This window comes from Phyllostomus hastatus, unplaced genomic scaffold, assembly GCF_019186645.2.
Source record: "Phyllostomus hastatus isolate PE091 unplaced genomic scaffold, TTU_PhHast_1.1 phas_scaffold_317, whole genome shotgun sequence".
In the NCBI taxonomy this organism is placed as follows: domain Eukaryota; kingdom Metazoa; phylum Chordata; class Mammalia; order Chiroptera; family Phyllostomidae; genus Phyllostomus; species Phyllostomus hastatus.
The window spans coordinates 18,940,077-18,966,201 of NW_025334023.1; the positions used below are offsets into that span (position 1 = coordinate 18,940,077).

At 40.3% G+C, this 26,125-nt stretch overlaps 1 protein-coding gene across 1 annotated transcript in view; it reads left to right on the forward strand.

The window, feature by feature from the left end:
* Positions 1-26,125, forward strand: part of FAT3 (FAT atypical cadherin 3) — a 637,939-nt gene that overhangs the window by 496,606 nt on the left and 115,208 nt on the right. Inside the window, exons 5-8 of the mRNA XM_045818135.1 lie at positions 9,211-9,525; positions 12,037-12,247; positions 12,670-12,738; positions 24,131-24,270. Of these exons, the coding sequence (XP_045674091.1) occupies positions 9,211-9,525; positions 12,037-12,247; positions 12,670-12,738; positions 24,131-24,270 (735 nt within the window). The remainder of the gene's footprint in view (positions 1-9,210; positions 9,526-12,036; positions 12,248-12,669; positions 12,739-24,130; positions 24,271-26,125) is intronic.

The window sequence follows — 26,125 nt, forward strand, 5'->3', positions numbered from 1 at the left end:
GAGACCACAGCCCACCTGTCATGTGAAGAGTAACCTGTTTGTCTACTGCAGCTTCAGGGTGCAGCTGGCACAGTGGAGCAGCCGCAGCCCACACACCATCTACTTGCCATCCTTACTAAAACTATGGGCTGGGCCTATGAAGGGGCATGTTCGAACTGTATGCAGAGGAAGAAGAATGTGGCCACTCTCACTATCTGAGGCAAGCATTTAGGTGAGAGGAAGCATGGTGTAGAGGTTAAGGGCACAGACCCTGGACCAGGTTGAATTCATTTTACTTCATCTTTCATGTTTCTAATCTGTAGTATGGATACAACCATTCCTCCTTCTCCCAGGACTGACCAGACACAAATGAGTTAATATTTGTGAAGCATGTAGAAGAAAGAGGGCCTGCACATAGTAAACACCAAGTGCCTGAAAAATAAGAGGCAACAGGAACTGGGGACCACCCAGCCCTTCCACCCTTCCATCTTCTTCATCAGGGAGAAGGGTAGAGCAGGTTTTATAAAGAGGAGCTGAAGATGTGGACATATAGCAAGGTAGCAGAGGAAGATGTAGCTGCACTGTATAAATTGGGGTCTGGGACCTTGGAGAGCTGATAGAAGTTGCTGTCATGAGCCATACCTGGTGGAAGTTTTTAAGCAATTGAGGAAAATAGGAAAGGTGTGCAAAGACTGGAGACAGTCAAAGATGGTTCCAATGATCAAAGGAGGGAAAAGCTGGATTCTAGAAGCATGGCTACAAGCTAGATTTTGATCCAAAGCCACACTTGGGGATAGAATTTTACCCAGATGGTTAACAGATGCCTCTATCTCTACACAGGCTGTGCAAGGTATGGACCAGAGCATGAGCTGTGATGCCAAAATGACTTGGGTGCAGACCCGAGTTCTGTCACTTACTGCCTGAGTGGCCTTGCAAAAGTTACCTAACTCTGAAGTTCCTTGTCTCCAGTCAAAAAATAGAAATGGCAAAATCTACAGTGTTCCTGTGAAAAATAGTGACAATGTAAATGATTGTGCCAAGGACTGAGCAAAGCAGGTATACAATAAGTGATATTTTGTCACTATAACAACAGAGGCAGCAGAACACATGGTTTAGGACAGAGATCAGCAAATGTGTCTCTAAAAGGCCACATATTTTAGGCCTCTGCTTCAACTATTCAACTATGCCTTACAGCAGCAAAGCAGCCATAGATAATATGCATAGATAATATGAATGGGAATGGCTGCCTCCCAATAAAACTTTATTCACAAAAACAAGGCCCAGATTTGGTTGTAATTTGCTAATCCCTGTTGCAAAGCCCAGTTGCCAGGATTAAAATAAGGCTCTGCTACATATGAGCAGTGTGACCTTGAACACATTTATAAGTTCAATTTCTTTATCTATGAAATATATGTAATAATAGTAACTATCTCATGAGGTTGTTTTAACAAATAAAGGAATTAAAGGAACAATAAAGCAGCATGAAATTCAATTTCTTTATTTATGAAATATATGTAATAATAGTAAGTATCCCATGAGATTGTTTTAATAAATAAAGGAATTAAAGAAACAATAAAGCAGCATGAGCTGGCCTCTCACAGTGAGTCCTTGATACAGGGTAAGCTTTTGATGCCTGTTACTTGTCATCATTATGATTATTGCAACAATCTAGATTAGAAGTCCAAGTCTCCAGTAAAATAAAATTTAATAAGGACAAATGTAAAATCTTGCAGTTTGGCCCCCAAAAGGAAAGCACACATTAAGAGTTTATTGCTTTTCACAGGAAAAAGACCTAAGTAGTTTAATTCATTCATGTCACAAAGCTGTGTGACAGGACTGTCATCCAAAATAATTAGCGTCATGGACTGAATAAATACATGTGAGGTTGTCTGTAGGACTACACAGGCAGCTTGCACAGATCTGAATAAGTTGAGCATGCTATTGTTTCGTCCTGGCCTTTGTATTTTAAGAAGGAAGCTGGTATATGAGAAAACACCTGAAAGAGGTAACCAGTATAATGAATAACAATTCATTATGTGTAATGAATGACCTGAGAAATGATTATATGAATTAGACTCTTTCAGGCTTGAGTGAGGAATCTCAAATATACTTAAGGGTTTTATGAGTATGGTAATTTTAAAATATGGCCCCCTAAATTACTTAACTCTCCTCTCATAAAGTAGGGCTTATGACCCTTCTCCTTGAACTTGAACTCTGAGACTGTTAGCGAGTAACATGGATCACATGATGCTGTGCCAGTTTCTCAGCCTTAAGAAATTAGCACCTGCTACTTTCTGTGCTTTAGGCCCTTTGCTCTTAGAATGCAGCCACTATGCTGTGAGGAAGCACAAGCCACACCAAAAGGCCACTTGTAAGTACTGGGGCTACTCACCTCAGCTGCACCGGAGGTCCCAGCCAGTGGCCATCATCAGCCAACAGGCATATTTAATGACTAGAGGCTCAGCTACCTATGACTGTGTTTGCATGAGAAACTCGAAGGAAGAGCTGCCTCATTCAACCCCTAGAACCAGGAGAGCCAATAAGAGAATTATGGTTATTTTAAGTCACTTATTATGGGGTTAAACCACAGTAGATAACTGAAACAATATGGAAGAGGAATTTGACTTTTTCTGCATAGTTTTGAAGAGCAGAAGAAGTTCATCAAGCTACAGGCAGTCTAGGCTAAATATAGACAAGTAGATTCAGGCTCAATATTATGAAGAGCTTCGTAAAAATTAAAGCTATCAATTAATAAATGGGCTGTTTTGAGTTGTTATTGAAAAAATCTAAACTGTGGCTAAATGATTGCAGGTCTGGATATTATAGAGGATCTGAGGCATGGGAGAGGAGAATTCAATAGGAATCCATGTATATTTGTTGGTTGGTTTATCTCTCAATTTGCCTGGAAGAGAGTTTTGTAATGAGAAGGCACTGAATGAATAATTCATTAATAACAAATATTTATTGAATGCTTACTACACCTACTGTTATAGATGCTAGGGATACATCTGTGAACAAAACAAATGAAAATCTATGCTTTATGGATCTCAGGTTCTAATAGAGGCAGACATGCAATAAGTAAGTATATATGTGTTTATATATGAAAAGTTAAACCACATAAAGATAAAGGGTCAAAGACAAAGAAGGAGCAGTTGGAGAAGGTATGTAATCCCTGAAGAGAGTTTTTTTTAAATATAGTGGCCTGTAAACAGACACTACTTTTTGATAAATTAATGGTTGAGGAGAATGATGGAATTGAACTCTCCATCTTAGAAACAATTGAATATATTCTCAGACCCTCATGTAATCACTGGGGACAAGTCAATGACAAGACACAAGGTGTCAGTTCTAAGTCAGCTTACATATTATATTTTACTGCAGGGAGACAACAAAAATAAATGTGTTAGGCAATTTCAGTGAGTGAGAAGTGTAGCCTTCCACCAGATGCCATAACTTCAGAATTCCCAGTGTTCATCCGTATTTTGTTTTATAAAACTTCTTCATCTTCCACAGATAGACTGAAAAACATGTTCCTCTTTGTAATGTTGTCATAATCCATTGGGCCATGTTGATTACCTTCTGGTTCTGCCTGGTATTCACAGACCATGAGGGTACCATGGAAATTGAAATGGATTGTGTTATTCTTTCAGTGGTACTGAACTATTTGTGGTTCCTTTTGTTAGCTATAAACAACAGAAGAAATTAATCTTCCAGGCTTTTGATTAATTGCCAAACTACTGATTATTGACCAATGATGAGAACAGAAAATCTAAGTTCAAATGGCTTGGTATTTTCTAGTCAGGTTGTGGCAGAGCAAGAAGACAATAGATAGTTTCTAAACAATGGCTAATTCTTTGCATCATTAGTGAAAAATGCAGAGGAAGAGAAAAAAGGGACTTATCGCAGTTAGTTGCTTTGATCTCCACTGCTGCTACTTCTTCCTTATAAGCTAATTCCTCATGATGTGATGAGGCCTATAGCAGTATTAAGTATGAAGTCTAAGAATATGATGGAAACATCTAAGTACAGGCATCTAGGTACAAACATGACTGGACACATGAAGGGGTCTAGGAAATGTTGACCTTAAACAGACTGCCAGATATTTCTCTAGCAAAACAAAGAAAGAATTTGAAAACAACAAAGAATTTTAGTTTGGGGCATGTGGTCTAAAGGTGAACCACACACAAAAAAACAGAGAAACAACGGAGAGGAATGCTGTTTTATAGACTTGGGAGGTGCTGTGGTAAATGAAGAGTCCACTGGAGCTAACTGAAAGTTGTAAGTATATATCAATATATATATATATATCATATCATATGATATATATATATATCATATATATATATGATGATATATATATATATATCATCATATATACTTACAAAGGTCTGTCAAAAAAGTCCAGCCATTGTTAATATGATAAGAACAGATTGCACCACATTGATATAACCTGGCAGCCAAGGAGAGTGGACTGGAATGCACATGCATGAACGGTGATGATCTCACTGTACTAGTCAGTGGGGGTGGTGGATGCTGTTGAGTGAGCATGTGTACTGTGTGGCTGTTGCATTCAAAACGACTAGCAAGTAAAGCAATGAATCTGCATCAAATTTTCCATTAAGCATGAGCATTCCTCTGCGAAAACTATTTGGATGATTCAGAAGGCCACAGCTATAGGCAACTGGTGATTAACAGCTTCATCATGACCACGGCCCACTCATGCATCATGTCTCATGCAGTTATTTTAAGAAACATCAAATCACCCAGGTGACTCAGCCCACTACAGCCCAAATTTGGTGCCCTGTGACTTCTGGCTTTTTCCAAAATTAAAATCACCTTTGAAAGGGAAGGGATTTCAGACCATTGATGAGATTCAGGAAAATACGATAGGGCAGCTGATGGTGATTGTGTGAATTATGTGAGGTCCCAAGGTGCCTACTCTGAAAGCGACTGAGGAGTCACTGTCCTAGGTACAGCGTTTCTTGTATCTTGTATCTTCTTCAATAAATGTCTCTATATTTCATAGTACATGGCTGGATATCTTCTGGACAGACCTCATATGTAACCTTTCATTAGCTGAGTTATGGCAGTCTCTCATTGGCTGAGCTGTTACTGGGCAAGGGGAAATCTTTTCTTCCTCCTGCTGAGGTAGTAATATGGTATCACTCCCTGTTGAAGATGCAAGGTATATATCATATCTCTTTCTGTTCAGATCAGTAATATGTGTTGAGTGACATGTGTGTGAGTTGTCTCTCTTTAGCCTCCCAGCCCCATTTTAACTGAGCTTTATGTTTATGAATTTTCACAGAAATAATAATGGAAATTAAGACATAGTTCAGTTCAGGAAACATTTATTAAGAGTATATCAGGTTCCGGGAAGGAGATGCAAAAGACAAGGTCTGTGCCTTTGAATAGCTCACAGTGAACTGAAGGAGCCAAACAGATGAATAGATCATGTCAGTAGATTGATAGATCATGTCAGTAGATTGTAGATAAGTGACCAGCACACTTTTAGAATTGCCTAGAAATCATTACAGAGTAATGGTGGGATTACCAGTGTTCTCAATAATGTAAGTTGGTTATGAACTGCAGAGTACATGGTTGAAACTTTGTCTACCTCTACCTGAATCCCATTCATAGAATCCTAGAGTGAGAAGCATTTGAAAGATAATATGTTATCAGTTTCTTTGTTATAGTTGAGGAAACAGACACCCTTCAGGATCTGAATGTGCTCTCTATTATCGTAGGGAAGAGTTTTGGGTAAATTGACTCTTAATTTTATTCAACAACACTTATTTGGCACTTAGGGCTGTACCAGCTGCCAGAACTTAACAATGAATAAGAGACCATCCCTCATCTCAAACTGCTCAAGGTCTGAAATGACTGAGTAAAGACCAATGAGCAGACATGTAAAAAATAAGATGGTATTTAGTGCCCTGGAGCCGTGCACACAGTGGAGTGGCAACAAGGTGATGGTGCCTACCTCAGTGTGCAGAAGACAAGAATGGCTTTGTAGAAGAAGGAGTGTTTGAATGGAAGCTTCCAGAATGAGTAAGGTGTTTTCCCAACAGAAGGCACTCATAGAGACCAACAGCTGTGCAATGGAATGGAGGTATAAGAGCACGGCATGCTCGGGACTTCCCAGGCTCACAGTGTAAGTGAGCACAGAGGGAGGGAGAGAGGCAGATAGTGATTGTCCTTTGATAATCAAGGCCAGCCAGCTCCTTGTCCTCAAGGAGGCCCTGAAGAGTGGTGTGCAGGTCAGATTTTTGAGGAAGAAATAACACTTTACAACAATGAAGGCTAGGGGCAGGGATGCCAGGAGACTAATGTGGTAGTCCAAGCATGGTACAAGTGAGGCCTGTCCATAGGGCAGTGTGGCAGAGGAGACTGGCATAGGGCGTGCACATGAGAAACACATGACGGCCTCTAAGTTTGGTTGGATGTGGGTAGTTAGACAGAGCAGGGATTCTAGATGGATTCCCAGGATTCTGGTGTGAACCAGTGTGAGGGTAGATGAGGGTATCATTCATTGAGACAATGAAAATAGGAGAAGGAGGAGGTTTGAGGGTAGTGATTTCAGTCTGTGATTGGGGGTGTTGGGGTACATGTGAGAGAGCCAGAGAGTAGATTCCTACTAAATAGTTGAACATGTTTGTTTGGAAATGGGGAATGAGGCTTAGGTGCAAAAGTACACAATGGAGAATTATCAGCACATAGGTGGCAATCAAAGCCATTGGTAAGAAGATGGAAGAGATACAGACCAAAAGTAGGAAGAACACCTTGTAGTGATGTTATAGAGGCCCTTGAATGCTCTATGGAGTGTTTTACAAGGCAAGACTGCTTTGGCTAAAGAAATTGTGTAAGTAGGAGCTGCATTAAAGCCTCATTCATTAAATAAGCATATGTATAGCATGTTCTATGTGGCTTGACATGGGTGAGAGCAGTGAACAAAAAGCAGACTCTGTTTTGCCCTTATGCAGCCTATCAATTTAGGTTGGAGAATCATGTATGTAGTTAATTTCCACAACAGGAAGTACTATAAAAGGGAAGTACTTAGGGCAATTTAACAGTACATAATTTGGAAGGGGATTAGGTGAAGGGGCTGGTACTTGACCTGTGGGGTCAGGGGAGGCATCCCTGAGGAACTGACATTTCAGCTGGACCTAAAGGATAAGTAGGCAAGACCCAGGGAGAGGGATGGGGAGAGCACTCTAGGGAAAGAGGATGTCATGTGCAAAAGCCCTGAGATGGAAGCATGTGCTGCAGGACCTAAAGGATGCCTGTGCAGCCCGCGGGAGCAAGAGAGCTGGGTGCTTGAGGTTAGGTGGTGACAAAGGTGACCCACTTCCCCATGGCACACCTGGGAGCTGCTTCAGGAGCCTGTGCCGCTGTCCCCCTTCCCTGCTTGCACACACCTCAAGCACCTGAGTTTGTCAATCCAGGTTTACTCCAAAGGAAAACATTTTTACAAGAGCAGAACCCTCAAGTGAGCAGTGAACCACAGCCAAGAGAGTTGCTCTTTTCCTTGGCAGCCACCTGGCCTCAAACCAGCACCAGAGCTCCATCTCAGAGCTCACCATGGGGCTGACAAGCAATGAGGAGGTGATTTTGTGCATGGTGAAGACTGAGAGTTGTATGGATTTGGAAAGAGGCTGTTCAAGCAGAAAAGAGAGGCAGAGAAGTTGAGCAGCCAAGAAATCAATGTGTTTCGGTCCACACAGCTCACCTGGGAGTATAACATTTTAGTTTGGCAGCAGCAGAACATGGCTCTTCAGAACTCAGCATATCTAGGAATTAGCTCAAGAGTCAAAATTCAGCCTTGGCACATGTTGGCCTTGATGTTGTCGGGTGTGTGTGCATATGTGTGTGTGTATATGTGTGTGTGTGAAACATAACAAACCAACTGGGAAAATAACCTTGGAAGGGAACTTGATTGATTTTTGAAAGAAAGCAAGAACTCTGAAAAAGCCATCCTCCTAGGCACCTTATAAAAGAAACTAAACTAGATTGTAATTCCATTTTGCAAAAGTCTTTAATTTGCCAAATTTTTGGCCTTTCCCCCCCGCATTATTCCTGTCAGGTTGGTTTATTAGGTAAAAAACTGGATGACCAGGTGCTGTAATTCACTGTTGTTTTTCTCCTGTTGATGATGAGTGCATCTGCATGTTCCTTCCAGTCTCCAAATACATATTTTGATGTAATAAGCTGTTGTATTCAAGGTAATGATTTGAAGATTAAGTATAGGTCTTCCAGGTTTTGTGGTAAAACTGAATTGCCAAAAATTCAATAGTTGGCTTTAGCACTTGATAACAATGGGACCTCTGTGCCTCTATTTTCTCATCTATAAACTGGGAATAAATAAACCCATTCCACTTACCAAAAAGGGTGTTTTGGAAAGTCAATAAGATAATATATGAAGAGTGCTTTATATACTGTGACACCATCCACATGTTAAGTATGAATGATAGTAATTCTCATCACTATGACTAAGAATATTATTCACGGTAAAACTCAAAAACTTTTTACATTTGCCATGCAAAAATTTTTATATATGTGTTCTTCATATCTCTCCTCTTTCTGTTTTCACAGACATACATAAGAATAGCATCTTAGAGATATGGAAAGGGGTATCCATTTTTCAGAAGAAAAAAGTTATCTTGTGACTGTCAAAATCATACTTTAACTGTCAAATATGGTTCCAACCAGGCATCAAAATTGTGAAGTGTATATCTCAGTTTCCTTTTGTTTATTAACAATGCAAATGTCACAAATTTTATGCAAAGATGGAAGAGAAAGAAAAGAAAAGAAATGGTGAAAAATTTGAATGGTAATGGCCAAGGATTAGAAGAAACACCCATGGGTTAACATATCATACTTGTTGCATTGTTCTTTGTGTCTATTGTGGGGAGCATAGTTTAGGTCTAGTAACTCTACGTACATTGGCACCTTTTGCAAAGCAGTCCTATTTCTTTTTCCTCTTTGCTCCATACCATGAGAGGCTTGCCTCCCTCTGAACCTTTCAGCAGTGGTTTCCATTATTTGATTTAGGGCATTCTCCTGTGTTTATGGATAAACTAAGAAGAGTTGTGCATTTGACATGAACTACAGGAATAGGAAAAGTTGAGATGTTTTCAGGCACAGAATAGACCTTTTGTGGGGTAGCAGGAAGAGGAGTGGCAAGAAAAGATTTTCTCCTAGTTATAAAATGCCTTCTCTTTTAAATCTCAGGTGACTGTGACAGATGGTGGTTCCTCTCCAAAACAGTCAACAATTTGGGTGGTGGTTCAGGTCCTGGATGAAAATGACAACAAGCCCCAGTTCCCGGAGAAGGTCTACCAGATCAAGCTACCAGAACGTGACCGGAAGAAGAGGGGAGAACCCATTTACAGGGCTTTTGCATTTGATAGAGATGAGGGCCCCAACGCAGAAATCTCCTACAGTATAGTGGATGGGAATGATGATGGAAAGTTCTTTATTGACCCTAAAACTGGCATGGTTTCCTCCAGAAAGCAGTTTACAGCAGGGAGTTATGACATCCTAACGGTAAGATTATTCTGAACTTCAATAACATTAATGAGGGGAGTGGGTCACTTTCTTATTCATGTATACTTTTTTGAACAATAAATCTTTAGAGTAAAATGTACAGATAGCATAGCAGTGGAAGGCTATTTCTGTTTCAATGATATTCCTCAATAATGATACCATTTCATTGGGTCCTATCAGCAATCTCCCCTCATTCCCAGTTCGCAGCCTGCTCCATCACATATTCAACACACTTCCTGCAACCCTAAATTGTTTCAAGGGATTGAACATAGATGTAAACTGAGGGTGGGGGAATAGCAGAATGACATATCCCACCTTCTACTCAACATGACTCCAGTCACTCAATATGACTCCAAGAATTCCCAAAGAAAGCAACACTTGTAATCGTTGACAATGTGACAGAACATGAATTTAGCTATGTGAATTGTGAGACACAAATCACAGCTATATATCCTCTAACAAGTTAAAAAAACAAGTAAAAGTTGACTAAGTTTTTCAGTATTAGAAAATTAAACATAAAAACAAATATGAGTACCATATTGAATAGAAATGTAAACTCTCATATCCAAGGTGCCAGCCTGCTCCTCTCACTGTTAACCACATTAGACAAATAGTGCCTATGCCATAAAGGGGACTGGTCATCCTGCAGATGATGAGCACTTTCCAGGGTCCCCCAAAGTGTCAAGAGTTAGTGCCATCTGCCATCCTTCTCTTAGTCCTCAACCTTCTCTGCTATATACAGTCAGCTCTTTTTATTATTTTAAAGGGTGATCTGAGTCTCTTAATTTATCTTTCACTTCTACAGTCTGAACTTGAGTTCTTTCTCTGCTCAGTAATATATCCAGAACAGTGGGCAGACAAAGGAAGATAATAAAAAACAGTCCTGTTTCTACCATTAAAAGCTCTGATGTAATAAGTGCTATGCAGCTCTGTGAGACTTGCCAATGGCAGTCTTTGAAGACTGGATGGACTGAAGTGGATACAGTTGATGCCCCACCCAGCTTCCCTTTACCAGGCTGGTGCAGCTATCCCCCAGCCGCTGTAACTGACTGTTGGCTGCTAAAGGCTCATAGCCGACCTCTTCACCAGAGAGTCATCCTTGACTGAACTTCTTGGTTCCACATTGCCACCCCAGCCAGCAGCCCACAGCCAAGGACTGACTGACACCTGATATAAAAGTCCAACCCCTTAGGCTCCACGTGCATCCAACTCTGTGGTGCAGTTAATGATTCCAAGCTCCCGGTGGGATAAGGCTGACATTAGACTTTAACTGAGATCACATTCTTGCTTAACATCCTTCCTGTCCATCCTGCTTTCTTCATTTCCTTTCTCCTGAGAACACTTTCCTTGTCCCCAAAAACCATTTGTGCTCACATTCCTGCTCAAGCTCTACTCCTAAGAGACCTGACCTAAGCCATCTACCTTCAAGGGTCCTCCATCTCCCAGGAATTTTCCAGGGCAGAGTGATCATCCATGAGTACACAGCAGTAAGGAACTAAGAGTTGCCACTGTTTTTAAGGGCTGTAGCTATTAGTTATGCATCCACAAATATTATTTTTAAATTTTTTATTTATTGATTTTAGAATGGGAGAAGAAAGGGGAGAGAGAGAAAGACAGACAGAGAGAGAGAGAGGCATTGATTTGTTGTTCCATTTATTTATACATTCATCAGTTGATTCTTATATGTGCCCTGACCTGGGATCAAACCTGCAACCTTGGTGTATTGGGACAATGTTCTAACCAACTGAGCTACCTGACCAGGACCAAAAGGTTATTTTTAATGTAGTATTTAAAAACCCTTTATTTTTATTTTCCCTCAGTGGTGAGTGCTTGCTGGACTTAACTGCCCCACCCTAATTTAAGTTCAGGACACCGTAACAATTAACCCTGCATATGTGGGTGAGGAGACATGCTTCCCTCAGCTTTTTTATCAGACCCTACAGAAGAATCTTTAACCACCTCGCTCCTGCTCCACTGACTTCAGGCGCCCAAGCTTGCTGGCATAACTGGAGGGGCTCTAAGGTGGTTAGAGCATGGTTACTGCCTTTCCCACACTTACTCCCATCACTCGTCTGGCAATGTGTGAATGGAATCCTCCAGAGTAAAGCAGAAGGAAGGATCTGCAAAACATGACCACAGACACACACACTTCTGTGCACACACACTTCATTCATACATAGGCAGGATTCACAATGCACTTTATTCCCATTCATGACCATAAAACACTAAAAATTGTAAATGCAACATTTGTTTTTCCAGTTTTCCACATCTGTAAAGTTGGCGGTGGTCCAAATCACTGTCTGGTGAATGTGACATGGGGCCGCCACATGACCAACTTGTTTCCTCCCGATTCCCAAGGTCACGCTTCCCAGACCTCCACTCTCTTCTTCTTTTTGCTGACACTGCGATGAGTATGGACACTCTGCTCAACAATATATGAGTGAGAGATCCAAACTTCCACAAGCTCCAATCTCTAAGACAGCTTTCTGTGTTCTCTCCCTGTGTGAGTAGATAAAGGCGGTGGACAATGGGCGCCCACAGAAATCCTCCACGGCCCGCCTGCACATTGAATGGATTAAGAAACCACCCCCTTCACCTGTACCGCTTACCTTTGATGAGCCATTTTATAACTTCACAGTCATGGAGAGTGATAGAGTCACCGAGATTGTAGGGGTGGTATCTGTGCAGCCAGCTAACACCCCTCTGTGGTTTGACATAGTTGGTAAGTGTGAGTCCTCAGAGCTGTGTGGGGCAATGTGATTATTGACTGTTTGGAGTAACTAGCAAAAAAAAAAACAAAAACGAAAACAAAAACCACTAATGATTAGTGCTAAGATTAAAACATGTATAGTGCTGGAATGCAAAAGAGCCAGTAAAATGAATAATAGACCTGTGCTTTCGTTCCAACTCTGTAGCTAAGCTGAACAGAAAGTGCTCTCTGGCTGAATTTTCCATAGTATGTTATTTACTGCAATCTTAATGTCTCTCTGTGTGTCATTTAAATTCTATTGTCACACTTGGCTAATCTCATTTCTAAATGTATTGATGGTACTAGACTTGCTGTCCTTCATTTCTCTCTTTTTCTTCACCTTTTTTCTGCATTCTGTTCTTTTTTTTTTCTGCTCCCGACTGCCCTGCTTCAAGGTGGCAAGCATGCTCGAGAGATGTTCTATATTCTACAGACAGCTTGTGGGCAGAACTGTTCAACAGAAGGTACCCTTAGTGCAAACACATTTGCTAAAATACAGCTATCCAATCTGCCTTTTACAGTTTTTTTAAGCAAATTAAATGACATCTTTCATAACTGCCTGTGACAGGCTGAAGTTCAGCCCACAGACTCCATACATGCCTCTAACGGCTATTGCATTACTTGGATCCAGTGACTCTTTTGTTTGAGATTTGATGGGGTTTGGATTTCGGGTGGGGGTTGTTTTGATTTATTTTTATTTTTTTCTTTGCTTTTGTGGTATGTGGGCTTTTGTTGTTTTGTTTTCATCTTGTTTTATAGGTTGGTCTATTTAACTGAGCCTTTTCCAATTGAGAACTAAATTAAAACATATCCCCACTCCTCTGCTTTGCAGCAGTAATGCCATTCCTAGACATACACACACACAAACTCACCAGGAAGAGTTTCCTGGCTGCTGTCCACAAAAGGAAGGACAGGAAATGGAACCTAGATATATAGCCAGTGAGAGCTTCCCTCAAGAGCTGAATAGAAAAAGCAGATGGGAGCATGCAGGATAGACCTTGGGAGCCAACCTTTGAATTCCTTGAAAGCAAGCAAGCAAGCACACCGGGCTGCAAAAAGAGAAGGTAAAAAAGCACTACTGCCCTCAAAAACTGGCAGGGAGAGGCGGTGGATAGGAAATAAATTCAGGACTAGGAAACATCACAAGCTGTTGCTAAGAGGAGAGAGAGGAGAGCGTGTGCCAACCCTGGATCTGACTCTGCTTGCGCTGGATCTGACTTCCCACGGTTCTCCATGGGAGGCAGGGAATCCAGATTGCTGGTCTGGGGGAATCATTTCCTTCCACATGTCGCTGCCTGGAAAGGATGAGGAACCTGCCTCTCTTCCCAGGAATGGCTGGATCTGGGGAAAGCATTTAGAACATTCCACATCTGTTTTAATGAAGCATAGAGAAAGAATGCCCCATGATCCCTAATCAGACCTCAATAGAGGGTCCTCTGAAAGAAGGGACTCATTTTGTGGAATGATCGTAGAACTTCTTTGTTTTACTTAATTGGCATTAATCACAGCATCGCTGTACATGGCCATCCTCATTCCAGGCTTTCAACTCCTTCTTCATCTCTACTTAATACATTTGAAATGGAATTTCCTCTGATCCATGAAAGATGTCACTGCTTCTGTATCTCCTCAGTAATTTTCAGCTCATTAAGTTATTATCTGCTGCAGCTTCTTCTCTCTTAGTGAAACAAAGGGTTGCATATATGTATCTCCTGGTTGTCTGTGCTATCACCTTCAGTGATTCCTTCACCACCACCCCCAAAAAGTGCATGTGTGATAGAGATTGACTTCTTCTAAACAGCCCATAGGAGAGTACAGTCAAAACTCGGCCGGCTACAGGGCTTCTTCTGTGCTGTCCTAAGCTGTGGGAGGAGCTGCCCCCTCTCATCAGCCACCAGTTTATCTCCCTCCTTCCCTGACTGTCCAGTTTGCAAGCACCTTGACAGCCTGAGAGCAGTGCTTCTGTCCCTTGTGTGATCCATGCATGCAACATCCTGACCCTCAGCACATCCCACCTTCCCCGCCCACCCCCAGATGTCCTTGCTTGTACCCCTCTTCAAAAACTCCACAAGCACACCATTCTGATGCCCAGTCTGACCCTAGATAGCCAAGTCAATTTTGCAACTCCTCAGCATTCCTGCTTGTGTGTGTATATGATTGCATATAGGTAAGCATGCCTAGTAGTGCTGTACGTAATCTTACTTGCATGTTTTTATATTATTATTATTAGTGCTGTAGTGTATTTTCATTTGTGTTTATCCTACCTGCATTCTTAAACCTTAAGTTCGATGCCTTTCTCTCCTCATCCATTCCTTCTGCCAGTGCTTCTGTTGCAGTCTACTGAGGGTATGTGGAGTAAACAATGGTGACCAATGGAGAAGGCCCAGGTAGCCAATGCCCTCACCCTACATGCTGCCTGAGACTGACTCAGAGGCAGTGTGACCTTCCTATTCCCAGCCATATCAACCACTGCACCTCTGACAAAATGAGAACACTCCAAGGTGAGAGGGGCACTTTACAAATGACAGCCCTCCCTGGAAGGAGTCCCTTTAGGCTATGCCAAATATATACCTGGGAATCATTATCAAAAACATGGTATCAGTTTTCTGTTTCTGCATCTTTGTGTTTCTAAATGCTATACTCTCCCCACAGAACCCTCTCCATTTCACTGGACTGAGCAGCTCTTTTAATCAAGACTGCAGAGTTGTCCCCCTGGTCTGTCCTGCCTCCCTTATGGGGATCTCACTGGACATCTGGTAACATCTAGCCAAGCTTCTACAAATGAAACTCACTCAGCCGGAGGCCCAGACAGAACATGATTTTATTTCCTCTCCCACATCCAGCCAACAACATCTTGCAACACCAACACTATTTCACTGCAAAAGTAAAATCTTTTCCCCAGGCGCTGGTTGCTTTCAGTATAGAAATGGGCTCTCTCCCACCAAATCTCCCTTTTGAAAATCTTTTCCAATCTAACAGTTTTTTTTTCAGTCTGCCAACATTTTTTCTTTTTCTACAAAAACTATTGTTTTCTTTATCATATTCAGATGCTTTATCCTCACTTTCAAGATTCCTTGCTTCTTTTTCCTTAGCCATTGAGACTTTGCTCTCTCTTTCCTTTCTCTTTATCTAAGCATCTTCCCTGGCCAAGGTAACAATAGAAGGGAAATAGAGGGAACAGTGCTTCTCAATGGGTGAGAAACCTAGAAGTGCACTGGAGTTGAATGGTAAGAGTAGACACAAGGCATGGATCTGAAGTGAGGTCTCAGGTTAAAGTGTAGATCTCTCCTAGGCAAATACTCTATAATTTTTCCAATGGGAGTCAAGGCTTTCTTCCTTTATAAACCTAGTGCATTCAGACACCTATCCTGACACTCAGGGTTACAAAGAACATAACATCTTGGCCTAGCACTTACAGCTTATAAATGCTGTAATTGATGAATTCGCATTAAGCGAGCACAAACAGTATTTGAGCATGCTTTACCCCCTGAGAGCACAGTTTCCTCATTTCCCTATTTACACATCTACCAAATTCTTGTTTAACTGCATTTGTTTCCTCCCACCATCATATGAATTCACAAAAACTAGATGCCCAGCATGATTTTCTTCCCAAGCCTGGACTTCCTGTACCAAGGATCTGCCAGTCGCTTCCTTGTGCCTCCAAAGAGATCTCTGCTTACAAGATGTTACATAGCCAAACTCTCCTTAGGTTCCAGAAGTAGAAGCCCAACTCGTAACCCAGTTAAGAAAGCTGTTATTAAAAACAAACAATAAAATTCAGCTGTTTGGTGTTTAAACAGCCCAGTGCACAGCACGTTCCCTCTGTGTCTTAAAAGAGGAGAAAATGAAGGAAACAAAATTAACCCATGATCCTTTTGGCCTTATGGCACATCTTCACATTTCTCAGGAGACTGTGATTTTAAGTTAGTAGCTGTATGATTTACATACTCTCTAATGTGCACACAATAAGATTCACCATTAGTCCCTAAATCTGTATCCCAATGGTAAATATTTGTATTATAAAGACTACCATTATTACACACTTTAAATAATTCCTCTTCACCCACAGCTTGATGGGTGATATTGCCACCCACTTTTCCATCTTCATGCATGACTTAAACTACAACATTTTTTTCTTGTAGAAAATAAACAATAACAATATCTTTGTTTATTTGCCTCACCCAATGTATAGAGAGGGGAACAGCTGTTCTCTGATGGTGTGATTTAGGATATAGGCCCCACTCTACTGGAAATACCTCTCTGTGTTGCAGGTAAATAAAGACTGCCCGGATGCTTACTGTCACAGGCTTCTGCAGATGGTGGGTTCTCAGATGTTTCTGTCTCCTATGCTTGCACCTGTCCTTCTTGAACCTTGTCCCCAGTGCAGCCCTCCCTTATGAGGGTTGGATCAAGTAGACAAGTTAAACTGTTTGGTAGCACTAGCAGCAGCCCTGTTCTCTAACTAGAGCTTGGACACATCTGGGTCTTCTCTCACCAAATGGCCATATTTCTTTATTGTCAAACTCTTACCCATCCTTCCTGAAAGAAGCCACATCCATGTACCATTTCTCATACAGCCATCTCTCCATCTGGGTGACGCTTGCTCAAAGTCATCTGCTGGACTTCATACACATCATTTCTCCTGTTCTGCACAAGGCCCCTAATTTGATCCCAAACAGGCATCTCTTCTCTCCATAGCAATAATACAGACCATGGGAGCACACCTGAAGAGATTTTAGGGAAATAGTAAAAAGCCTAACAAGTGATTTCCATATTCATTGTTTTAAGAAAATGAACTTTAAATCTGATTCTAGAAAGGATTTTCCTTCCTACCACCATTTCCTGACCTCCACTCCACATCTCCTGCCTTCTATGTAAATATCCTTTTCAGCCTGTGCTGTGCTTGCTTCATTCCAAGGCAGAAAAATTAGTCATGATCAAACCGTAACTGGTGCTTAGCATTTTCCCATAAGTTCTGTGTACATGCAGAACTTGAATGAACAGCTTGTGAATGACTCCCTCAATTCATTGAGATTCAGTAGCTCAGTGTTTGGAAGCTTCTCACATAACACTTCCCCCTTGGTAACTACTAGATTTCGGGTAGTATTTTTATAATTACATGGAGAGTGGGATGGAATCATATGCTAGAGGAGGGAGCTTGAAGCTTCTCTAAAGGGGAAGCAGTATGATATTCACCACTGGAGCTCATCATGGAGAGATGGTGGTGCTTCATGCCCCTTTTTAGAGAAAAATTTGACTAAACTGTGGCCCGACACCTTCTGCCCCGCATATTCAAGCAGTAGCTGCTGCCTCAAAGTGTTTCCATTCTTGTCTCATTTTTAAAAGCTTTTTAGGACATTTGACTGCTATGTTTAACTTTAGAATACAGTAGAAATCTAAGATGCCACTTCTGCTCTTTGTTTACCCTATTACACCTGTCCTGGCACAAAAACAGTCACAAAGAAATGTCCCCAACATGAGTTATCTGTTATGTGGGCTGTTCACAACCTCGCTTTAACCATCTCTGCCGCACACCCCCGCAGCAACGCTCAGGCTGTGACTTTTCTAATTTCCCACTTTGTTGAAACTCAGACCAGCTTGGCGGTGTCCTCCCTTCTCCCACCTTTTGTTTAGCCTAACGCTGCTGCAGCAGCACACTCTGGCTTTGCATGTTGTGTTACTGGCTCTGAGGAAGCACATCTTGTTTAAACGGAATGCTGCTGGTGAAAAGGGACTCCTTTCATTTGATAATCTCACCCCAGATGAATTGGACATGGTTTCCTATGAAATGAAATCACCTTTCAGGCTAAAATGGAGCCTGAAAATGAGCCCTGGGGGAGAGACATGGAGTTGTTTATGAAACGGGATGCTTAAGTGGTAGGTTATTAAATTGTGTGAGGGTTGATGGTGAACTGCTGGTCTAGATTCTGTGTCCCCTGTCAGAAGTTCATTTTAAAACACAGGGAAGAGTTCAGGGACCTTGTTGTAAATGGATTCCTGGTTTCGCTAGGAGCAAATGCCCTGGAAGTGATCATCAGTGGCTACTAGCCATACTGATGGACTGAGAGATACTCCACAGGCTCCCTCAAGCACTTCCAATCTGCTTTCTACTTGTCCATCTCCCTGACCCCTTCAGAGGTTTCTGCTCTAGAGTATTTGAAACAGTAAATGAAGGAGACACACGTATATATACACACACAGGAAGAGAGAACTATAAAACTGGCAGCCCTAACAGTAGCCAGAAATACTATCTGATATGAAATACTATCTGATATGAAAAATAAGTAGTAATAAAGGACACAATCCATATGCCATATGTAAAATATGTCAATTTTATGCCACCAAGCACATGAAATGATGATGTATCTCTGCATGAGGCCCTGAGGACAATGTGAGCTTCAGGCAGCTGAGGGAGAATATATAGGATTGCCCCATTTAAACAGTTGCTGAATTAAAATAGGTACTTCAATATATTTTATTTCATCAAAACAAAAAATAAAAAATAAACAGTAACTGAAACCAGAAAATCTTTACTTGTGTGTTCTCTAAACCAAAGTCTTATAATTTGTATAATTTCTATTTTGCCTTAATCTACAAATTTTCACCTCCTAAAATAATTGATGTTGAAAAGTGACCTCTTTTCCCATCCACCCCTGCAAAAGTAATCAGTGTCCTCAGATTTAAGAAAGTATAGTAGTTGCCTCTTATCTTTGAGGGACATGTTCCAAGGCCCCCCAGTGGATGCCTGAAACTGCGGATAACACCATACTCTACACGTACTGTTTTTTTCCTCTACATACATGCCTATGAGAAAGTTTTATTTATAAGTTAGGCACAATAAGAGATTCACAATAATAATTAATAATAAAAGAGAACAATGATAACAATATTCTGTAATAAAAGTTATGTGGATGTAGTCTTTCTCTCGCCGGTAATTTTTATTTTTCAGTTTAAACCTCATCCTGAATCTGTGTAACCTGCCCTCACTTACAATAATTGGTTTGGTGTCAATCGTTTCAGGGGTCCCTTGCTGATATCTTCATGTAGGCCCAATGCTTCCTGGCACAAAACAAAGCTGTCAATGGGAACATGTTTCTGTTCATGCCTTCCACCCACAAATCTAATGCCGTTTCCACCTCAGCTAAGCACTTATCATACATTGTGACCAAGACCTTTGCAGCTCAAAGGGCAACAGCAAAACTAGCTCAAATTTCTTTTTCCTTCTTCACAATTTCACAAACAGAAAATTCACTCTTGGAGCTTCTGGCCAAGATGGAGGCATAGGTGGATATGCTTTGCTTCCTTCCACAACCAAAAGAATGATAACAACCAATTTAAAAACAAAAAACAACCAGAACTGCCAGAGGGAAAATCTACCTCTGGGAAAATCAAACTGTATGGAAGTCTGACAACCAAGGAGTTAAAGAAACATTCATCCAGACTGGTAGGAGGGGCAGAGAGGTGAAGCCAGGGCAGCAAGTAAGTGTGACAAGGAAGAGGCTTGTGGACCAGGATATCCCATATTTGTGTGTGGATAATCTGGGAGAAACAACTTGGGAGGGATACAGACTGCACAACCCAGGGTTCCAGCACAGGAAACTAAAGCGTTAAAAAACTCTGTGGGAGTTGTAGCAATGGCAGAAATTCCCACTCGAACAGGAGAGTCTGTTGGAGGGGCCCATGGGATTCTAGAACATACACAAGCCCACCTACCTCGAAATCAGCACCTAAAAGGGCACAATCTGCTTGTGGGAAGTGAAGGAAGCAACTGAAAGCAAAGCGAGAGCCAAGCAAGCGGCATTGTTCCCTCTCTGACCCCTCCCCCACATTCAGTGCCACAACACAGCCAAGTGGGTTGACCCACCCTGGTGAATACCTAAGGCTCTACCCCTTACAATATAAAATGTATGCTGAGACAAAGGAGTATGTCCCAAATGAAAGGACAGATCAAAACCCCAGAAAAAGAAGTAAGTGACAAGCAGCCAACTTATCAGATGCATAGTTCAAAACACTGTTAATCAGGATGGCTACAGAAATGATTGAGTATGGTCTCAAAATAAAGAAAGAGGTGAAAGCTATATAAAGTGAAATAAAGCAAAATATACAAGGAAACAACAGTGATGGGGAGGAAACTGGGACTCAAATCAGTGATTTGGAACAAAAGGAAGAAATAAATATTCAACTGGAACAGAATGAAAAAACAAGAATTCAATGAGGAGAGGCTTAGGAACCTCTGGGAAAACTTTCAATATTCCAACATCTGAATCATAGGGGTGCCAGAAGGAGAAGAGGAAGAGCAAGAAATTGAAAACTTATTTGAACAAATAATGAGGGAAAACTTCCCCAATCTAGTGAAAGAAATAGATATGCAAGTCCAGGAAGCACAGATCGCCCCAAAGAAGTTGTATCCAAGGAGAAACACAAGAAAACACAACATAATTAAATTACCCAAGATTAAAGATAAAGAAAGAATCCTAGAAGCAGCAAGAGGAAAGGAGACAGTTACCTACAAAGGAATTCCCATAAAACTATCAGCTGATTTCTCAAAAGAAAGGGGCTGGAAAGATGGGGCTGGGGAGAAGAATCAAAGTCATGAAAGGCAAGGACCTACATCCAAGATTGCTCTATCCAGCAAAGCTGTCATTAAGAATGGAAGAGCAGCTGAAGTGCTTCCCAGATAAGGACAAGTTAAAGGAGTTCATGATCACCAAGCCCTTATTATATGAAATGTTAAAGGGATTTATCTATGAAAAAGAAGAAGATCAAAACTATGAACAGTAAAATTAAAACAAACCCAAACTATCAATAACCAAACCTAAAAAAACAAAACCAAAACCAAAAGTGAACTAAGCAAACAACTAGTACAGGAACAGAATCACAGAAATGGAGATTACACAAAGGGTTATCAGTGGGGAGGGGGACAGGGGAGGATGGGGGAAAAGGTACAGGGAATAAAAAGTGTAATTGTTAGCCACACAATAGATGGTGGGGATGGGGGGGGACGGCTGTTAAGAATAGTATAGGAAATGGAGAACTCAAAGAGCTTATATGTACGACCCATGGACCTGAACTAAGAAGAGATGGGAATGCTGGAGGGAGGGGTGGTGCAGGAAAAAAGGGAGATAAAGGAGAGAAAAAAATGGGACAGCTGTAATCAGCATAATCATGCTGATGATCAGCTGGGACAGCATAATCAATAAAATATACTAAAAAGGAAAGAAAGAAAAGAAAGTTCACTCTTATCACAGATCATAGCATCCTCAGCATATGATTTTTTTCTTTCCTTAAGTCAAGAACTTTTACCCTTCCATTGAAATAAAGAACCTTTCTACTTTTTTTTTTTTTTGGTGTATCCAAATTGCCAGCATCACTAGCCTTATGCTTTGGGGCCACTATTAAGTCAAATAAGCATGACTTGAGTGCAAGTTATAGGGTTACAAGAGATAATCAAGCTGGCTACTAAGTGCCTAAGGGGGCAGGATGAAGGGATGGCTCATGCTTCAGGCAGGACAGAGCTGGGCAGCTCGAGATTTAATCACACTAAGAATGACATGCAATTTAAAATTTATGAATTGTTTATTTCTGAATTTTTTCATTTAATATTTTCAGATCACAGTTTCCAATTAAACTAGAGATAAGGGAGGGCTAAACACTGTAAACAGTGTGGTTAGCAAAACATTATAAAACTGATTTAAATGTGATTTAAAACATAATCTCATACTCACCAGAGATGTCTTAAGAAGTTGCTTTCCATCTTTTTTTTTACACAGGTCCAAGAAGATTTTATGTTCTTTCTTTGACAGTTTTTTTTTCCAGAAGGTAACACTTGATAGCAAATTATGTTCTTTTGCTCATTAAGATGGTTATTCAAGACACTTGAATCAGCCTTACATTTGATTTCATGGGGTTATCAACATGAAACATTCCCCTTGAAAAATAAATGGTGACCCACAGCTTGCTTCTCTTTTCAGTCTAGATTTCCTCCCCTTTCTCCTTATCCTGTTCTTCAAAGGATTTTTTTTAGAAGTAATAATTCTCGGTAAATCAGTTAAAGATATTAATTGGATGATGAGTCTCTTTTTAGATGAAATTTTTGAAAAATATATCATCTCCAAGCAATTCTCTGATACCCCTGTATCTACATAACTTTAATTAAATGTCAAGGGCAATTATGTTCTCTTGAGCAATCACATAATCTTAAGTGTATATGACAGCTGCAAGCAATAAGTATTTGAAATATGTACGACCAGTTTTTTTTTAAATAACCATATTGCAGTAGTCCCCCCCTTATCCATCATTTCACTTTCTGCAGTTTCAGTTACCTACAGTCAACCTCGGTCAGAAAATACCTATGTCATTCACTTCACGTAGGCATCACATCACCTCCCATCATCACTAGAAGAGCGAGTACAAGATATTTTAGACCACATTCACATAACTTTATTACAAAATATGTATTGTTATAATTATTCTATTTTATTATTGGTTAATGTTAATCTTTTAACTGTGCCTAATTTATAAATTAAATTTTATTATAGGTATGCATGTATAGGAAAAAACATGGTGTATTCAGAGTTCAGCACTGTCCTGGGTTTCAGGCATCTAGTTGGAGTCACTCCTTATTCCCTCTGGATAGGGGGACCAGTCTATTTATTTTGTGTCACTGTATCAAATTCTAGCAGTTCAAGTAAAATTCTCCTTTCCCTTAACTTGTCTCCTCATTTGTAATTGTGATATCATAGAAATGGCATATAGTATTATTTATTGATCAGCAAAATGGAATGGAAAGAATGTTGACTATAAAAGAAGCCAAGATTTCATTTCTAAAATAGCAAATTCAGTAAATGCATTGCCCTGTGTGCTGTAGCTAAATAAAGTTACTGTTCAAAAACAAAATTAATTGACATTGTAAAATTTCAGACAAAAATAAATAGAGCTGTGAACATATACTGATATTTAACTAAAACTGTTCCAGCATATAAAAAGTATAAACCATTGTCTTCTCTTTCCCCTAAAAAATATTTATTTTGAAATGATCATAAAGTACACTTTGGTTCACAGGGATGGGAAACAGCTATAATAGTTTTAATAAAGCTGCTGTTGTCCTAACCACATCATTCACACACTGTGGATTATACCTGGTTTGGGGGGAGAAGTAAGATTTTCTAAACTTTTATATTAATTGTTTTATAAGTTGATGTACACAAGCTGATGTTTTCTTCAACTTCTTTACAGATTTCATTTTGTAAATTGCCCATAGGCTTTCTACTTTAGGGAGAGAAAAACAATTCACATTGTCAAAGTGGCATAAAAACATATCTACACATATCCCAACTTGCAGATATAAAATTTTTAATATGAAATTCATTTTTTGCTTTTTCTTACTTTCCAGTTTGTATAATTTTATTTTTGAAATCTAACTGAGGGACTTTGAACTCTGTCAACCAAATGTTTGCCATCAATCCTGGAATAAATTTAAGAGTGTCTACTCATTTTTGTTAATCATAATTGGGGTACTTGTTTACTTAGACTTTAATCTACTTTGGAAAAGCAAAAGGATATACAAATTCCTAGGACCAAAGCCACAAGGGGTTGATGGGACTTTAACTTTCTAAGTGTTTTATGGAGCCAGTTTATGATGCACTACTTTAACATCAGTACTGAATTGTCTTCTCAATACATTATTTTGAGGTGACATTTGTTATGCATTGTAGAGGCAGTATTTTAGAATATGAATTAAGTTAGAAATAAAGAGGTCTCATTTAATGTGTACAAAATTGAAACATAAGGGTGCCTGTGCTTCAATACATGTAATAACTTCTCAGATATGCTAATTTTATGTTTTTGTGAAATCATTAGGGGGGAATTTTGACAGCTCTTTTGATGCAGAGAAGGGTGTTGGGACCATTGTCATTGCAAAACCTTTGGATGCAGAGCAGAGGTCCATTTATAATATGAGTGTGGAAGTCACCGATGGGACAAATGTTGCTGTCACTCAGGTAAGTTGTTGATCTCTGACAACAAAGTCCTCTTTTCTTGAATTTACAAAGAGAAGAACATCTATGTTGTCTGAGTTAAAACATCATTATATTCTTCACCTCCTCTCTTGTTAGCCACATTAAGCTAGAGCTAGAGAATACCTGAGTCCACATTCATTTTATGAACTATGATCAGATGAGTGCTACAGCTAAGTTCACACAGCATTAATAAAAAACAAGGCCTGAGACCTTGGTGCCTGACTCCCATCTCCTGTTTCAGCTTCGGTGTCAGTGGGTCTGTATCCTGGCCGCACTGTAGGATCTCCTGGTAGGGGACACTGGGGAAAGTTAAAACCACTGAAGCCTATGCCCACCCCCAGGGATCCTACAGAGTTCTAACATGCAGCCAGGTAGAGGACCACTGCTTACACTCTGCTACTTGAGTGCTTATGGAAGGACATGGAAACCAAGAGGAGGAGAAAAATCTCTAGGTGAGACCAACACAATGTTAGATATCAATGTGGGTCAGGTTTACCCTAAATATGAGAAAATATTTTTGTTTTATATATATTTTTAATTGATTCTTTTTAGAGAGAGGAAAGGGGAGAGAGAGAGAGAGAGAGCATCAATTTCTTGTTGCACTTATTTATGCATCCATCAGTTGGTTCAGGCATGTGCACTGAAAAGGGATTTAATGGCCAGAGTTTGTTTTATATTTTAGCCTCAGAGACCTAGGCAAATTACACAGCCACCCTACCTAAATCTGCACTGTTTCCAAGTATTTTCAAGACACCAAGAAAGGGCACCATGGTTGAGATCCTACAGGAATTATATAATCTAAAAGAAAGCCCCAAACCTAATATAAAATAACCCACTTGCAGTACTGCTAAATCTTTAGTGCTAATTCATTCAAATGGGAATTTCAATTAGGCTTTTTAAATTAGCCATGTCTTAGCATACCGAACCTCAAGTTTTTAGCACCACTTAAAAACACAAGACATATTTGAGTAAAATACAAATAAAGCATGGAACCATATTTAGTTCCATACTTGTCTCCAGGATTTTAGAATAATTGAATTAAATGGTAATTCAGTGGGCTCAGAATGTTATAGAAATGCATTAAATATTTTCAGAATAAATGAATGAATAGCAGATGCTATATTTCAACAGGACCTATATGGCAGGTATGCTGAATCCAAAGCACAAAACTGATTCATGGTAACAAAAAAAATTTTCAGTAAAACTTTTATTTTGAAATATCATTAGTACCCAAATGAGAAATTTCACAGTATTTATTTCATGAATATTTCTTGAGTTCATACCATGTGCTAGGAGCTGCACTAGATGCCTGAGGTCATAGTAATTCAGAATTTTAAAACCATATGACTGATGTACATCCACTTTTAAAAATTAATATGGAATTTCCGGCCATATGGAGGTGTACGTAGACACACTGTGCCTCCTCGCACAACCAAAAGAAGGATGACAACAATTTAAAAACAAAAAACAACCAGAACTGACAAAAAATAGAACTGTATGAAAGTTCAACAACCAAGGAGTTAAAGAAGACACACTTATCCAGACCAGTAGGAGGGGTGGAGCCTGGCAGCAGGGGTGGAGAGGACTGGCAGCAAGGCGGAGGCTGGCTGGTGAGGTGGCGGCTGGCAGAGTGAGTGGTCCCACATTCACATGCAGATAAACCAGGTGAAACTGTGGAGCAGGACAGACTGCACAACCCAGGGCCCCAGGGTGGGGAAATAAAGCCTCAAACGACTGATCAAAAACACCTGTGCGGGTTGAGGCACCAGCTGGAGAAACTCCCAGCCTCACAGGAGAGTTCGCTGGAGAGACCCACAGGGTCCTAGAATGTACACAA